Source organism: Mycteria americana, chromosome 6 (assembly GCF_035582795.1).
Source record: "Mycteria americana isolate JAX WOST 10 ecotype Jacksonville Zoo and Gardens chromosome 6, USCA_MyAme_1.0, whole genome shotgun sequence".
Lineage (NCBI taxonomy): Eukaryota > Metazoa > Chordata > Aves > Ciconiiformes > Ciconiidae > Mycteria > Mycteria americana.
Window position 1 is genome coordinate 52214096 of NC_134370.1, and position 18113 is coordinate 52232208.

At 36.6% G+C, this 18113-nt stretch overlaps 1 protein-coding gene and 1 long non-coding RNA gene across 4 annotated transcripts in view; one reads left to right on the forward strand and one right to left on the reverse strand.

Moving 5' to 3' along the window:
* Nucleotides 1-7392, reverse strand: part of LOC142411628 (uncharacterized) — a 42585-nt gene extending 35193 nt beyond the window's left edge. The window contains exon 1 of the long non-coding RNA XR_012776228.1: nucleotides 7307-7392. This is a non-coding gene — a long non-coding RNA (uncharacterized LOC142411628). The remainder of the gene's footprint in view (nucleotides 1-7306) is intronic.
* ICE2 (interactor of little elongation complex ELL subunit 2) overlaps nucleotides 7206-18113 on the forward strand; it is a 33078-nt gene continuing 22170 nt past the window's right edge. Inside the window, exons 1-7 of one of the 3 annotated variants that reach the window (XR_012776227.1) lie at nucleotides 7206-7309; nucleotides 8311-8415; nucleotides 11021-11288; nucleotides 12458-12577; nucleotides 14197-14331; nucleotides 14699-14815; nucleotides 16375-16534. Coding sequence is in view for 2 of the 3 variants with exons in the window: in XM_075505809.1 (XP_075361924.1) it covers nucleotides 7281-7309; nucleotides 8311-8415; nucleotides 11021-11288; nucleotides 12458-12577; nucleotides 14197-14331; nucleotides 14699-14815; nucleotides 16375-16534 (934 nt within the window). In the remaining variant the exon portion in view is untranslated. Of the gene's footprint in view, nucleotides 7310-7544; nucleotides 7753-8310; nucleotides 8416-11020; nucleotides 11289-12457; nucleotides 12578-14196; nucleotides 14332-14698; nucleotides 14816-16374; nucleotides 16535-18113 lie in introns of those variants that run through there. The other 2 variants (XM_075505809.1, XM_075505810.1) reach the window with 2 other exon arrangements.

Below are 18113 nucleotides of genomic sequence, written 5' to 3' on the forward strand. Positions count from 1 at the left end.
AAAGGCATCAGTTCTCCAGCATCTTAGGTTATTGAGGGTTTTTTCACTGGGTATATGGCTTCCAGCTGTTTACTTTAGGTTGCTTAATAAACAGGGAAACCTTTCTTACGGTTTTACAAGCTGACGGTCGAGTTCAGCTCGGAATGGCCTTCCAAGGCAGACAACTCTATAGCAAGTAGGACCTCTTGATCAGTTTGTGTTCTGGCATCTGCAGCAGAAGAAAATTCCTATTGCTGATTCACAAGAGAACCTATTCTTTACATACTTGCAGATAAATTAAAAATAATATTAATATGTACAATCTATAAGATGTTTTTACTATGTAGTGGGGTGACCCAAACATTACAGTATCTTTTTTTGTATTGGCATAGACATTCCCCAGTCTGTACTTGATGAACAAAACAGGTTGCACAGTATAAGCTGTACAAACAATATGTATTTTTTTCTCTACGCGTTCCTAAACTCCCCGATGTAGATAAACTTATTAATAGAAATGTCAGAAACAGCATTTACTATCCAATACCCAAAAATAATAAGCAATTTTCTCTTGAGTATATGAAATTCTACCTGTGCTAGCTGATTCAGATTGCACAGAAGAAACATCTTTGTTTTCCTTAGCTGGAGAAATATAACTATTAGAATTATTTTTTCATTATTAATACTAATATTTATTACTTTAAAAGTTTCATCCATGAATATATTTGAATATTAGCCTCTTATTTTCTTTGTGCTTAAATATTCCTGTCAGTAAATCATTTGGTGGAAATGAGGGCAAATGCATACAGATACCAAATACAACAACAAAAAGAGAGGTTTTAAAATTTAAATGAGTATTTATTTTAAAATCATTGCAGTATGTGCTTTAATCCTAGTACTGTGATAATAGCTCGCTAAATAATGCTAAGTCACTGGACTTGAGGGGAAAAATACAGAACATTTAGGATAATATACAGTCTATCTTTGGAACTTTATTCAGGTACTAAATAGAATTTTAACATCAAAATAAAAGCTGTATTCTACCTTTTTCATATGTAATGTTGCTGTTTATCTTTTTTTTTTTTTTTGCCTTTATCATTGGTAGAATATAGCAATAACTTTATAGCAATAAGTAGGCTATCCAAATAAGAAACAAAACATGATAAAGGCTTCAGATCAATACTCATAGGTTCATTTCTTCTGCCACAACATTCACTTCTATGTCTTCCCTCATAATCTCATTACTTCTTCAAGCTGAACTTCACATCAAGTTGTTGAACTTGATGTGTGACATCACAGCTTTTTGTTAACATCTGCATGTTTTTGGTGTTCCTATGTCCTTTGTATACTTGTTTTCCTACAAGTCAGTGTTTCTCAAGCTTTCTGAAAGCACAGTCCCTCTGGGCTATATTTCTTCATAGGGCTCTCTCTGTTGGAATTAACTTACTTTTTCTGGAGCAGGGAGTGCGAACCAGCTGTAATTACTGGCAGCATTCCCTAACTGAAGGAACTGGGCTGCTGCTAGTACTTAGTACCTCCGCAGCTACTGCAAATGCTTGCAGCCAACAACAGCCAGCTCTTCCAGCTCCTCCACGCTGCAGGGGCTGAGCTGCATCCAGTAAGTGGGACGAGTTCCCTGGCCGGCGCGCTCACCTGCAGGTAGCACAACCACACACACTGCGCTGGAGAACCGAGCCGCTGCACTTCACATAGAATCCAGCTACCGTTGCCTGACATAGTGTTTTGATAATAATCTAAACACTTTGGCAACTTTCAAATGGCTGTGACTTTCGGTTTGAGAAACACTACCCTAAATTACCCCACAAAGTCTTAATGTAGATGCACAAACTTTACAGGAACTTGCAATCTGTAATTCTATCTATATCTAATGCAGAGAATTCATAAGCAATACAGTGAATTTTATTTCACAAAAAGGCATACGTACTGTACACCTTTCTAAATCCAAAATGTTCCTCATTTCTACATTGATTTAGAAACAAGTTACAGAACAGTGGTGAATATTTGAACTATTAGGACATTAACTGGCTGCTTCTTTATATGTAACTGTATTGTCTGCCTGCTCCTTTTCTGGAGATGTGTTTTTGTATTGGATGTTTGGGCCAATGGGAGGCTTCAAGCTACAATGTATTTTCCCAGATTAAATATATTTAACATACGACAAACCCCAGACAAGGCTTTTTAAAATGTATAAAGAACTGCAGTGTTAGGTGGTTTATTTGCAAACTGTTTTCAATGTTGTCCATTTTTATGGCACCTTTAACAATATTCTTGTTTCCAAAGTACATAAAAAAGGTTAAAAATACTCTAGCCATAACTGAATGTCAAGCAATAAAAACAAATGACTTTTTGTGCATAGATTTAAAAGAAATACAAGTTTTAGACATCTGCATGTAAATGCAATCTCTTGTTTACTGCTTTCTTAAACTTGAGCAACTGATTCCTTATTTTACTACTAATTTAAGGACTTGTAATGGCCTGTAAACATTTTATCTTGCTCTGTTCTTTCAACTCTAACTTTGTCTCTGCTTTGGAGTCATAATATTTAATGTTGTTCTGCTCACCTCTATACAGTTAACTTTTTGCTTTCATTCTGTATAGATAAAGTTATACTATAAACAGCCTACACAGTGCAAATATTTATCTGTTTATCAAATACCACATTATGCTGTATAATATCTGTTTTACTATATAATCTATTTTAGACATAGCTGTTTAGAACTAGAGTGTGCTATTTTTGTGTTTTTCTGATGTGTGGTGCTAGATAAGTTACTTTTGTGAACAAAAGCAAACAAACCCCTTTTATTCCTAGACAATACCACCTTTGGGTCTTGTTAATTTCACTGAGTATAACTATATATAAATATATATATATTTGTGTATATATATATATATACACCAACATATGCCCAACAAGTACCTGTATCAGAGTACAAGATTTGGGACATGGTTTTCTCTTTAAATGCATAGTGTCATTATATAAATTATTCTATAGTATATTTAATAAGGAGAAAATTACTTCACCAGTACAGATACTTGATATCAAATGTAGAATTTTTTTCTACATTATTAACATTATTAATTATTAATGTTATTAAAAATGTTCTGTCCAGCTTGTTATCCTTTTGGTTGCTAAAACAAGTCTGCCTGTATTGTATCAGAAAAAAGAAAAACATCTAATCTGCCAGTATAACATAATTACAATATGCTGTCTGTCTGAAAGGGAGGTAGTTATTTGGCTTGTTGGGAGAGTTCTATCCTGTCGTTGCATCTGATATTTATAGATATTATTCTGCTGGGTGCCTTCCTCCCTCTTCACTTTAAATAGGATCTGTACACACTCAAACTGCGGATGTTACTAGGCCATGCCTACACACTTAACTTCAGTTACTGTAAATAGGAATTTTCTGTAAATCTTCCATGATAGATGAATGGTTAAATTCAGTCCTTGGATATGCTTTATAAATCATGCATCCATATCCAAGGACAGCCATTAGCAACTAAAGTTAGTCAAGAAGTGGAATTTGCAACGTTTTGTCAGGTCTGGGGGTTTTGTTTTTATTTTTCATATATACCTTAATTTACGTAGTCATGTACCCTTAAAAGTATTCCTTTCCCCTGTTCCTTTCATTCTAGATATTGTTTTCATGATAATTCTTAAAAACTGATGGATATCAAATATCTAACTAAGGAGGTAATTAACCTTTTAAATATTTATTAGAATTTTTCTGTAATATTACTGAATTTATAAGATCTTTAGCAAAGATTTTTGAGCAATTTATTAAATACAATGTTTCTGTTTACTGCACTTTTTGATAATAGAAGGTAGTGAATTTTAAAGCCATGATTCTTGGCTTCCATGCACTGCTTTTATACCCTCAATCCAAGGAATATATATATATAAATAATTTTTTTTAAACAGCAAATATACTGTTGTCCTAAAAATAAATACAAACTTTACTGCACCGTGGGTATATTTTCATAAGTGGAATGTTTAATTGCAAACACTATCAGGACAATTATAAAAACCTCTTGAAGCTACAATCTTATTTAAATATAAGCCATGACAATTTTATTTTCCCTTGTTGATTTAAGTCACCTTTTGATATTTTCAAAGAGAAAAGGAGTCGCTCTTAAATTTGTATGTACTAACCTATACATAATGCTAGGAACACGTTCTCCCTATTGTTTTAATAGTTTGATATATTTATGCAAAACCATCTGGTTAACATATATTCTCCCTGTTTACTAAATGTTCAATGTAACAAGACCAGAATAAATGGTGATTACAAATATACATCCGTTTGAAGATTAAGCACATAGACTTCAAAAACCTCGTTGAGTGATACGCTCAAATTTCTGTAAATACACACAAGTTTAAATGCAATTATACTGTACATGTAAATATATGCTGTCTGTTATGTGTACAGTATGTATAAATTCCTTTTCTAGCCACAATAAAATGTAAGCCATCAAGAGGAATACTAAAGTGGTATTGTACTAAACCTTTGCTAATGATCTTTACCCAATCACTTAACTTTTCACTTTCATGGACCTTTCCAACTCACTCTTACGATAGCCTGCTTATATTCAAGTTTGTTATTTTACTCAGTCCCGAAAAAAGTATTTTGATTCATTTTGTAAATATGACTGTAAAAATAAGAGATTTAATGTTGTCTTTTAAATACTCCAATTTTCATTCTAATATGAATGTTGTTATATTGTACTTAGAAACTGTACCTTTAATATTACATTACCTTTATTAAGTGCATTGAACACATCGATTTTAGATGTGCTTTATGTACTGTTATCCTGTAATAAAACTTCAGCTTCTAATGGAAAAATCTGTCTTAATTTTTTGTCAGTGGCATCTTGTTTGTTTTCTGAATTGTGGTTTATTAGGTTTATTTCTTAAGAAACACACTGTTACAAAATTAGGCTGCGCATCCAAGCACATGTATCAGAGCTGTTTAGCACATACATCAAGTAATGTTTGGCAGCGGGGAAACAAGAAGACTCCCAAGCACCTTTTAAGCTCCCCTTTTGGCCAACAAGAGCTTTAAACCTCCTCAGAATGAATGTGGCTTAATCTAGCTTCCCTCTCCTTGAAGGTGTCTTCTTGTTTGAAATCACAGTTCACTGCATCAAGTGCAAGATACAAGAAATCTGGCTTAGGGCCTTCCCACTGACTTTGGAAATACTGCTCTGGGCTAGATCTGAATGAAGATTTGGGTGTGAAAATTGAGGTTTTAATACAATTTAGGCATCAAAATTCAAAGTTTCAACTCCCCTCTGCATTGCTAACTTTGGGAGCACCTGAATGTCAGCAACACGCTTGGCCTTAAGATTTCAGGCATGTAAAATTCTACTTCTGTACTTACCCAGAAATGCCTCAGTCTTGACAGAGCTTTAACAGTTCAGTATTTATATGCCTGACCATGATCCAGAAATAGGTATTTGCATTCATCTTTGAAGCACTGTATCTGGAAGCAGCCTTCACCTACAGATCAACTAATTACAAAAAAAAAGTAGTCTACAAAAAAGTCTACAAAAAAAAGTAGTGGAAGTCACCACTTTCTTAGAACTGTAGCACTAAGTAGTGCCATTTGTTCTACAGCAGCTCTATGACTAAAGCAGTCTTTGAGACATTGAAAATCCAGATTTAATTTTCTCATCCTCAGGACATGATTCCTGCCCAATCTTTCCACTCACAGGAGAGTTCCTAACCACCAAGATACAGGTTAGGCAACAACTATATAAACAACCATATACATTCAAGATAAAACGCAGGAATTTTTCTGAAGTGAGAGACAAACCGAGGACTCCCATGCCTGCCCATAATGAAAGCTGAGCTATGGGTTAGGAGTTGGTGGTTTTGATCCCTGACTATTTCACAGAATGGTTGGCAGGGACCTCCAGAGGTCACAAGCAGGGCCACTTAGAGCTGGCTGCCCAAGACCATGTCCAGACAGCTTTTGACCATCTCCAACGTTGAAGACTCCACAACCTCCCTGGGCAGCCTGTGCCAGTGCTCGTTCACCCTGACAATGAAAAAGTGTTTCCTCATGTTCATGTTTGTCATGGAAGTAGAAAGATCACATGTAGGAAGTAGCACCATTAAAAAAACCCTGGGCACTGCAGGTTTTAGAGAGATGCAGACTGAAGTAGGATTTAACTTGCCACAATCACAGTCTGGGGTAAGTCTTCTATCATTTGGCTACGTAACTGTTACCATACCTGGGTTTTAAAGTAAGATTACTCTTTACAAGGCTACTTCCCGGACTGGGCTCTGGGTGGATCCAGTAGGGAGACAGAAACCTTTCTGCTTCTCTGAGATAACCAAAACAGGGCAGAATTAAAATTTTAAAATGTCCTTAAAACTGATCTGCAAGCAAGCTAAAGAGACTCCTTTGTTGGTGGGTTTGGGCATAATTCTGAATCATCTCAGTATTTTTATGTATTTGTGTATAGTGCCCAGAGTTTTAGTTACAGGACTAGGTGCTGTGAAGGCTTTGATTGCTTCGTGCCACAATCCTCACTTCCGTCTTCATTTCTCCAACTGTAGGGCTGTGAAGGGGATCAACTTTTCTTGTAACGCCACAGGCAAATGAATTTCCACCACCTAGACCTACAAATACTGAGAACATTTGAATTCCACATTTTACCACACTGGGAAGCCTGATCACCAGAAAAAAGGGTTTGTGGCTCTGCCCACATGTTAACAAAGTGGGAGGTGAGCCAGGGAAACTGGAAGCCCAGGTGAGGAGGGAAGCTGATAAGTGCAGCAACCTCCACGCCGCACCTCAGCCCTCTCACACACACGGTCCCAACCCCCCTCTGAGACGAGCCGCCCGGCAGAGCCCGGCCCCAGCCACCTCTGTACACCCAGGGCGGGAACTGCCGCACGAGGCACCCAACGCGTGGTCAGGGCCGCATCTTAGTGAAGAACGTGGAGTCGGAGCGGAGCCCACAGCGCGGAGAGGCCTTAGGCATATTTCATCTCCCGGCGAAGAGGAACGCGGCCGGCACTGGCACGGGCCTCGGCGGCGGCGGCGACACACCCCCCGCACCCTCACCCCCACCCTGCAGCAGTGCCGCCTGCCACAAGATGGCCGCTGCAGCCCCTGCAGTAGCTCCTCGAGCCCATGCTGCCATTGGCTGGCTCAGAACACCTGATCCCGCGCGCCAGGCGCTCTGCTACGCTGATTGGCCAATGCCGTGAGGCAGGCTCACGCGGCAGAGAGACGAGGAACCGGCGAATACGCTTCCCCGAGGGGTCCCTCAAGATGGCGGCCAAAGGGCAGCTGCTGACCTGGTGAGTACGCCTGTCCCTCTCCCCCTAACCTAGCGGGGCGCGTCTGAAGAGCGGCGGGCGGGGAGATATGCCCTCGCCCCGCGCTGCCCCGTCGAGAGGAAAACGCGCCGCCCAGCCCGCCGCGCGGCGGGGGCCCGCATGCGCCCGGGGGGAGCGGGGCGGGCCTGGCCTGGCCTGGCCTGGGTTTCCGCGCCCGCCTGGCTCCGCCCCGTCTCTGAGGGAGGGCGGGGCGGCGCCATTTTTTGTTGTTCTCTCAGTGAAAGAAGGGAGGAGTGAGTGCGCATTGCCTGAGGAAGAGTTAGCCTGTGTGCTTATGTGTGTTCAGAAATGAGGAACAATTAAGTAATACACATCCACGATATGGACTTGGGGCAGTGACGTTGTTCTGTTTTTAATACGAAAAGCCCTACAAAGAAGTAATTCGGCTTTTTAAGCCTAGAGAGGTGAGTTGGTTTTGAATTAGTTTATTTGCGAGAAAGACAGACATAAATCTTTTCTCATGCCTTTCAAAATAGTTTGGGAAGATTGGTATCGTGTAAAACCTGTACACTGGAAGGGCTATATTAAAAAAAAAAAAGACAGATTAGAAGGCAAGGTCTGTGTGGAAGACAGAATACCTCTTTTCTGAAAAATGTAAAACAAGATTTTATTTTACTCAAGATTCCAGCAAGTTCAACCCAATGTTTGGTTTTGAGTAATGAACGTCTGAAAGCATGTAGCTCCATCAGAATTTCTCTCGCCATATCTAGAATTTATACCCTGTATTAATGAAATTGTTCTTTTTGGACTGCAAAGAACGTGTATTTTACTATTGAAAACCAGCAGCGTATTAGATAGTATATATGTAACTTCCATAAAGAGGAAATGTAGAAACACTGTGTAGATAGCATTTTTCTTTTTTTTTTAATAAATAATTCTGTTCTTTGTTTCCCGGGGGCACATGTGGCCTTTAATTTTTTGTGTATTGCAATGTTCTTGTTCTGTTTTGTTTTTATTATCAGGGATATTTCAACGAAAAATGGCACTGAAGTATTTTTCTCACATGAAATTTATCAAAAATATTCATTGGCTCCAAGCGTCTCTGAACTATGGCATTTATCGAACAGGTATATTCTGTTATGTTTCCTATGGATACATACGCTTACTGTTTTGGGGGAAAGCTGCATGTTATCTGGTATGCAACGATTTGTTACTGACTCCTTGGTCCAGCAGTTGGTCTGTGCTTTACCTGTTGTGAAACCTCAGAAAGCAGGAAGAGTCTAGGTTGGGACCTGTGGTCTTTCATGTCTTTTGGAGGGTGGGGTGGTATTTTCGGGGTTTTGGGATGGGGTTTCGGTTATTTTTTGGGGGTGATGCATGTTGTTTTTTGCTTTCTCTTATGTACCAAAAAGGGATGAAATTTGACCAACACTCTTAACTGATCACAGTAAGGATCGTGTAACCCATGAACCGGACCTAATTCTTTTTAGAAATTAATGTCTTGCTGTCTGTCCATGTCTTGTCACTTTGTAGAAGGCTGACGATAGTGTACATTGAAATCCTTTTTACTTGTATCTTTTGGAACTAGCCAACACTGTTTACATAGATCCGACAGTGTCTTAGGTGCAGTGGAGATGCAATTAATTCCTTGAGTAATGAAGAAACTGTATAGAGTGTTAGGTGAAGAATGGGAAATGAAATTATGTGAACACAGGTGGTACAGGTAGCATTGGTTGTGCAGTTTTGATGTCTTTATTTTCTTAAGTTGAGGAAGTAGAATCAACATTTGTTTCACATAGTGAAAAGCATAGCTCATGCTGCTGGATTTCAGAAGTTGGAGGACTGTATTTAGGCTATTGGGTTTTTTTAAGAAGTCATCATAGCTGGTAGAGAGGTACAAGTGACAAGTGTCTCATGGTGGATGAATATTCACACCACAAAGAATGTGGATGGGAGAAATAATTTGTTGTAAAGGGGAATTACTGTATTTTTATGAACTGACACTGAGAACGCGCATTTGAGGGGAACCTGTCTACATCACATGACTCTCTAGATCCCACATCTTTAGCTAGAGAAGGCTTTTTTGGTTTGTCTCATTTGGAGCAACTTTCCTTGAACTGGCAGAGATGAGCATAGCCCTTGCAGCTTGCTACTGGGTACATCGGATATTACTGTAGGATTCTTCCTTTAGATCATGTAGAAAAAGGGTTTCTGGAGTAGACATGACTGTACTCAAGAGTGGGATTGTGTTCAGTTGTGTACAGTAGAAGTGGGTTTATAGCCAGAAGAGAGGTTGCAACCAGAAGAATTCAGAAATTGATGGAACTGGGTTGTGTGGCCATAGTCAAGAAGAGAAATGGAACCTGTTGGGGCAAATGTGAAGGTAAAAGCTGGAGGAAATTTGTCTTTTTTTATATTGGGGTTTCTGATAGATATTTACTGAAGTGTATGTTTTCTCACCGTAGAAGCTGTGAAGGCAGATTGCTGATAAAATGAAGGGGAAAAATTTAAGCCATCAGCTCAAATAAAGTATAATGCTGTAAATATGGACAGAAAAGCTCTGTCAGATTATTTTGGTTTGCACCCTGATGAAGACTGTGACAGCACTGCATACTGAAATGATCTCGGTGTGCTGCCATTTCATTCAGAACTGAATATAGCCAATTTAAGCTGCTAGAATTTCTTGATGTTCCTACACTGGCATATCTGAGTCAGCATCATCACTGCTGCAGCTTAATTAAATTTGCCAGTTTGTGCCATGAGGATGGACACGTTCTCATATTCAGAGAGACAGCTGTGAAGTATTATTAAGAACTGTGGACGTGATACTGCTGGGTTTAAATAACACTTGAGGTGTTTTCTACTGCTGAAATTGTATCTTAAAAATATACTTTTTCCAAGATCAACAGTTAATGTTCATTTTGTTAACCTTAAATATTCTCTCTCTTAAGAACAGTTATTTTAAATGGAGAAGGGCTAAGATGGTCTTCATCATACTGGAGTTGTTTTAAGAACCAGCTTTATAATGTTACTTCTTTGTTGTTGTTAGGGCAGCTATGCCCTTTGCCTTAGCCCAATATTATTTTTGGCAACTGATTTCAGCATTTAGAGTTTGGAGTAGAAAATGAAACTCTTGAACTGTGTACTCTGTTTTTAGGAATTCATTGAAATCTGGAATTTCTATTGTTATGATTAAGTAGTTTTAATTTACTTCTTTTACAGTGAAAGAAAAGCTTTTTCTAGTTAAGTCTTTCTCCTTTACTATCATAACTTTGACTCATAAGTTAGACCTTTCTGAGTGCAAACTATTTCTGAACACCAGCCATCAGTGAATGATGAAATGTTGAGGCTATTTATCTTTTCATTAATAGTGGGTGTTTCCAGAACAAAGAATTAGAGTTTCATATTTAGCTTGTCACCTCAATATTGAGTATACAGACCTATATAGACACTAGTTTGTTTTAATTTTTTTGTTTTAAAAAATTTTTTTTTTTCATCTTTAAACCAGTGGCAAACCTGCTGTTGGTACTAAGGGTTAGTCTATTTGTCCAGGTAAGTTTCAGAATAAGAAAATTCCTGTGACATAGACTAGGGATTGGAATAGTACAGTATCTCACAGTGCATTTTGCTGTATTTGAAGTTTAGGCTTGTATGACTGCCTTTATTAATTCTGACAAATATTAGTATTTATGTGAAAAGTGTAAGTTCCTTCATTTATTACTTTTCTTTCAGAGAGGCAAAGAAAAATGTGGAGGCATTGGCAAACTCTTCAGAAAACAGACAGACTTGTAGCATGCAGGCTGCAGACCCAGTTGAGGTGGAGGCTAAAAGCACAACTGATGATCATCCTTTTCCAGAACCTAGAGTCCCCTATCCATTTACCTCTTGTTTGACTGAGAAAGAGCAGAAAACATACTTATATCTAATGACTAAGTACTCAAAAAAAATAAACCATTTTCAAGTTAATGCAGCAAGTCAAAGAGAATTATTCACATATCTGGTAAGTGTGCATATAGGTACATATGAACACCACAGAGGGAGTCATACAATGTTTTTGTTACAAAGAGTTAAGGAAAATGAAGCGAAAATGTTTTAAAATTCAGTTTGTCATAATTTCCTTTTAACATAGTATTATGAATGGTAATAAAGGTTTAAAGTATTCAGAATAACATATAAATTGAAAGTGCATTTGGTTATTTCATTGAAAATGGGTGGGATTTTTTGTGGGTTTTTTGTGGGTGTTTTTTTTTTTTAGTGGTAGTCTAAACAACTGATGGTGAGTGTAGATCTTTGACAGCTGATCAAACACCCACCCACCCCCAAAAAACCCCACATTTTTTTATGAGAAGGAAGTTAAGAGTTGCCCTTACTGTGATTTTTAGCATTTCATAATGGCATGTAGCAGTCTTGTATAATGTTAGGAAATGGATACATTTTGATGTGATCTTTGACAGCACCCTGTAATGGCAACTTTCCTCATTAGCATGTGAGGGGACCTGTGTGTTGACCTGTGCTTGCCACATCAGTGCTTATGGGAGTAGAAAGGCACAAGTTCACACTTGCTGCTTAGTCTCAGCGATGTTGTTTAAATAGTGAAAGGCTATGTCTCATGTTGGTTGGAAGTATCATTTTAGATGAATCCTGTATAATGTAATTGATCAGCAAATGGTTTTGAGCCATTGCATTTGGTTTCCTATGCTTCCTTGTTAATGCTAATTCCTTTATTTTATGCTGTAACAATGAAAATGTCATTCCCAGGCAAATCAGTACCTACTGCATTGTTGTTACTTATAATGTAATTGCTTATGAAGTCAGAGCTCAGGTATCTTTGTGGCTCTCTCATGTGAACTTGCTCCAACAATGTCTTGTAACCTTACTTTTTATAAACTACCCGTGTATGATCAAAAGAAGCTTGCTATTTGTTGGGGGGTGGTGTTTTTGTTGTTGTGGATTTTTTTTTTTTTTAAGGAAATGGGCCTTGCAAAAATTTTCTTTACTTAAATGACACTCTGAACATATTCAAAGACTTGCCAAATTGAGCAGCAAGTGGAATCTGTGCCCTCCCTCATACCATCACCCGTACTACCTCTCGGGAAATTTTGCTGGTTGCATACCTAGCCTTCAGGATTCCATTCTGTCTTAAAAAAATAGATTTTTCCTTCCCCCCAGCAAATGAAAGAAGTAGTAAACAATGAAATTGCAGAATTTATGAAATTTGCCCAAAATGCTGCAAAGAGCTGCACCCAAGATTACAATGCCATCTCTGAAGATGCACTACGTTATACTGAGGTAATTACCAATACTGTGTTTAATTCCTTCTCTTTTTAAATAATCATATTGGAATCGTGATTAAGATATGTAGGCACTGCTCATGGCATCTGATGTTCCCTGAACTTCTGCTGATTCCATGCTGGGATGACACATGAGAAGTCGCCATTTCCCTTATGCTGTGTGGCATGGCTTGGTCCACAGTTTATTGTAGCCGATAAGATATGATATAAGGGAGGTCACTGAATAGTGATTTAGTCATCAATTAAGTAAATGACATCTTTATATTTGGGAAGGGAGAAATTGCATTTTAAGTATGCATTTACATTAACAAGCTGCTCCTAAATATACACTTCTGGACAGAATGTTAAGCTTTCCTCCATACTACCATGTTACAAAGTCAGTTTAATCAGAGGTTACTCAGGCTGTAATCATAATCATCTGCAAGTTCATGCTGTGTTAAATACCCACATTGATGATTCTAAAATCAAACATGAATGCAACTTTATATATCGTTCTTGGTTTAATGGCACATTTTGCGAAGAGAATTCCAGAATAGAGGTTCATTAAATTTTCCCATCAGTAGGTTGACTTGCTCTTATGAGTTTTCCTCATAGTGTCTTGCCTTAATTGAAATGGCCTACTTATATACTTTTTGTTACAATTTCAGTCTTTTCTAGTAAGTGCTGCACCACTTTCTTTTACAGAATAAAACAGAAAAATAAATGTGTTTACTGAACAGTACAGCATTTAGTTAAATTCAGAAGGATTGCTTCTATTTCACCATAACATTTTTATTACGTCCTTTTTCATGCACAAGATAAATTTGTTCTCCCGTTAACACATGGTTTGGGCATATGTGAGGACAAAAATCCTGCTTTTTTTTCTAACAATTGGGATTGGCTTTGTAATTTTACATCTTACACTTGTGTCTATTTTTCTAAGTGATCTTGTCCTCTGGTCACAAAATGTGTCTCCAAACTTGAAGTCCTATTTATAGTTAGGTTGATATTCTGAATTAAAAATTAAATGGAGGCACATATTTAAATGATACTTGCATTCTAGTTACTAAATAAAACCTAAATGTCTTAAATACATAATTCAGATATCAGAAAAAATTATCTTAGGATCTAGACTTGACGTGAAAGCAAGTTTCAACACATACAGAATCTTCCTGTGTCTTTACCTTTGTGACTTTAACCTAGGCCTAGTGTAAATTAGGTAGTAACACAAAAAAATACTAGTCCCTTTGAAAGCCAAGATAAATAAACTGAAAATAGTTACCTGGTTTAGCACAGTTCAAACCATACTAAACTTTTTTTTCTTATGATTGGTCTGCGCCTGTGTGCATACATTGTTAGCCTTGCATATGAAGGGTTGAGGAGAATTTAGGATATGTTTCAGTTCTGATACCAGTGATTGTAAGATTATTATAGAGTTGTACTGGTATCTCTAAGTTTTTAAATACTGTCTCTAACTGGAAAAGTTGAACAAGTCTGTTAGCAGTAATCTGCTAAATATATTTGTATTCTCTACAGAAAGTATGTGCAAATGCAACTTGCAGTTGCAGAAAAAACTTTTTTAAATGGAATTCTTAAGAAAGATACAAATGCATAAACTATTTTTTCTTTTTACGTTAGGAATTATTACATGCTTGTATTGGACATGTGCAAAAGTATCCTGAGTTCTACATGCTCCAGGAGATCATGAGTATCATGGGAGGAAAGTTTCATACACAGTTGACCTTTAGGCTGGAAAAAAATCTTCTTGCAATGGTAATATCTTACGTATACATATTGTTTTGGTGTTATTTTCAAATAAGTAGAATTACATCTGGATAGTCTTATGCAAGGATTCAGGTTTTTTACAAGTATTATTTAGTGCTTGGGTGAGGGGTTGTAATTCATAATTAAAATTGTTAATGAAAACGTTAATTAAATTATTTTGGCAGTAAGGCTGTTAACACCCTTCACCATATGTTTGCAATAAAAAGCTTACATTAAGAGTATATTTTTTTAATATAACACTAACTTTATAATGCACCTGCACAAATTCTTAATATTTTTCATTATAAGAAGTGCAATGTTGGGTCAGCGTGATTTCAGTTAAAGCTGTTTTCTGATCCTGCTTGATTTCTTCAAGGGTACAGCAAGACGTGGTAAAACAGATTTCCCTACCATGCCTGTTCAACTGCCCACAGATTATAAAACTGTTACATCTATTATAACTCCAGAAAAAAAGGCTTCTATTATGCACAATGTAAGTAACCTTTTTATTGTCATTTTTAAGGCATATTTTGTAGAGAAGAGCAATTTGGTCCTTTTTATGTGGCAGCATTAAGTTTCTTCTTCTCTCTTTTTTTTTTTTTTTTTTTTACCCTAGTCTTACACATATTGTAGCATAGGAACATAAAACGTATCATTATTTGTTTAGTGTTTCATTTATAGCAATCACACTGCCCTCTTCAAAAGTTGGGTTACTACCTTTTGGACCTAGTGCCTCTTGAAGGGACTTCCTCTGTTCCCTCAATGAAACATTAGAGAGGTCCTTAAATTGGAACACCCTGTCTGTGAAATCTAGATAGAATTGTTTACTACAGTGGTGTTCCTTTTAAACTTTGCTTTGCAATTCTAAGCTGGCCTCTGTGTGTGTGAGTGTGTATATGTAGATATGAATGCATGTAGGTGTAAAGGCTTCTGATTTAAGAAAGAAGTCCTGAGGATAAGAAGAAATATTTTAGACTGTCTAGTTTTCTGAAAAGTCGATTAGGTTATCTTACCCTGGGAATTTCTTTTGCTAAACAGCATAAACTCAATTTCCGAGTTGAACAATTTTTATATTCCATTCCACCTTGCCGTTAAATATCTGATGTTTCTGTTTGTGTTCTTCCACAGAGGAAAATCAATGAGTTTTTCATTCTGTAGAATTTGTTTTTTGTGACTGTTTATTCCAGCTAATTTGTTATCCACTAATTTAAGGAGTTTGTTCACGTATCAAAACCCAAACTTTCAACAGAGGTGCAGTGATTGCAAAGATTTTGCTTAAGAAAGTAGCAGAGGTGACACAGGAGAATGATATATACCTCAAGAGATGTTATAGCTATAAACAGAGAATATTTCTGATGATGTCTCAGGTGGCAGAAAAAAAGAACATAGCTAGATTTTTCTTATTTCTCTCTCATGGTCCTCAGTGCTCCTGGGCTTCCGTTATCTTCTTAGTCCTTGATGTTCTCTTCCCACCTCGTGAGCATTCCCAGCCTCCTCTTTTCCTGGAAACCTGTATTCATAATGTTTAATAATTTTATCATTTCAATTCTGAATTTCTATTCTTCATGGGTTTTGTATTTGTTTTAAGATTCTTCATATGTAATCTGTATTCAAACAATTGTGCCATTTTAACCATACTTTAATGTTAGATGTCTTTATTGTGCTATTACTTAACTCGTAAGAAGATCTGTAATATATGTGTGAGTGAATCTGTGGTTTGTTTTTTTTTTTCTTCTGCAATGCACTCCTATATTTCACAATGATCCAAATTCCTATTCAACCTAGTAATTCCAATTAATAAGAATGAGCTTAAGAAGATATATTTTCTCATGCTGCAAGGTGGATGCATAAGATTCAGCCAAAAACCTTAAGGGGAATTCTTTGCTTTTTCATTTGATTCTGAAGCCTGGCACTCTGGTGGTATTTGGGCTTGAGGGGGGGAGAGGGGGGGTGTTAATCCATATTTGTTTGTGTTTGGGGTTTTTCTTATGAATTTAAATTTATGTGTGTCTTTCTTAAAAACCTTTAAAAATTTAACTTTTTTCTGTTCAGGATATTAGTTCAGATTCAAATGCAGAAAAACTTGCTTTGAAATACTGTCCTCAAGTTGTTTTAAGTAATCAATCATTATTTACTTTACTGAATAATCATGGACTAAACTACAAGGAACAATGGGAAATTCCAGTTTGTATTAAAATGATCCCTGTTGCAGGTATAGTATGTTTTTGTTACTAAAATTATGTTTTTGTCCAGGAAGATCTTTATATATTCTCATAATCCTTTATATATTCTCATAATCCTTTTTGAGCTGACTGAAGAACAGGAAATTAGAAAATCCAGTAAACCAACTGCGGGAAGGTAGAAGGTACTCTGGTTTAGTTCATACTATAATAGATTAGTTTAATTTTGGTTTTATTTAAAAAAGAAAGAAGCTAAGGTTAATGAAAATCGTAATTGTAATTATAAGCTCAGATTTCTACCTTTTCTGAAGAAGCGGCACTCTAGAATGCAGCTATAAGAAAATAGCTTCTCTTAAGTACTTCCATGTTTTTAATATAAGGAATCAATCAAAGTAATAAAATTTGACTTTTTAGTTCACACACCTTAAAGGGCAAAAATCTGAAGTTAATAGTTTTCAGTTGTTGTGTGGTAAGGAGTCAGGGACCTTTGTGTTGTAAAGAAAAACGTTTAGTTTAATCGGAGTTACCGTAAAAAAAGAGCTTTAAAAAAAAATCCATTGCTATAGTTTGTCCTCTGCTTTCAAGGAGGAAAGCTGCTGGCAAGGTCATTTCATAGTTTTCTACACCTTGTTCCACCTTGTTGCTGAGAATAGTAACAACCTCTAGAGGTATCACCATGAACGTTGAATTTGGACATACAGCTATTTTCCACTTGTGGGAGGGGGGAATCAGTTAAATGTCCTTTTGCTTTTCAAAACTGTAAATTCTGCTCCTTGGAAAGAAAACAACTGCATGAAGCTGTTAAAATTATCAAGTGAACTGATTTCAATAAGCTAAAAAAGAAAAGTTCTGAAGTTTCATGAAAAAACAAAGAGCAAACATTTTCTGGAATTAAAAGGACCTATTTACATCATAGAATAATGAATAAATAATTAATGTCCATGGAGATCACCTTTCCATTTGCAACAAAAATGTTTTGAATAAACTGTTTAACTCATCTGAATGCTATACTTTAGTTGTCAAGCACTCCATCAGTAATATAAATATAGATTTCCTCTCTTGTTAATTTTTTTTAAATACACTAAGGTTTTTTTCCATGATGAATATTTATAACAGTTGTTGTCTTGGAATGTCCATGTTGTGTGTATGTCACACAAATTTGTATAGCAGACTTCTGGACAGTAGTAAGCAAGCTGTCAAATATCTGCAAGTCTTACAAATTTTGCACTTTCCTACATGAAATTAAATTACTTTATCTGTGAAGATATGCCTGACTGCTTTTATATCAGCTTTACAGTTTTTAAACTTAATTTTTAGACCCAAAGTTAACACCTAAAGGGCATTCAGAATATATTAGCAATATATATTGTTTCTTGAAGGGTTTCTCATCTCCTTCCTTTTCCACATTACCTGTAACCCACCTCTTACATTAATGATATTTTTTTTTTAATCCGCAGATAATTTTTTTCTAAAACAGAGATAGTATGTTCACCATGTGCCTTTGCTTTCTGTATAGTATTGGGCAGGGTATTGCTGTTGGTTTTGGATGAATCTATGAATGATTCATGTGTAAGTGTGTTAAGGTGTAAACAAAAGAGTGGGGCAGCAGAG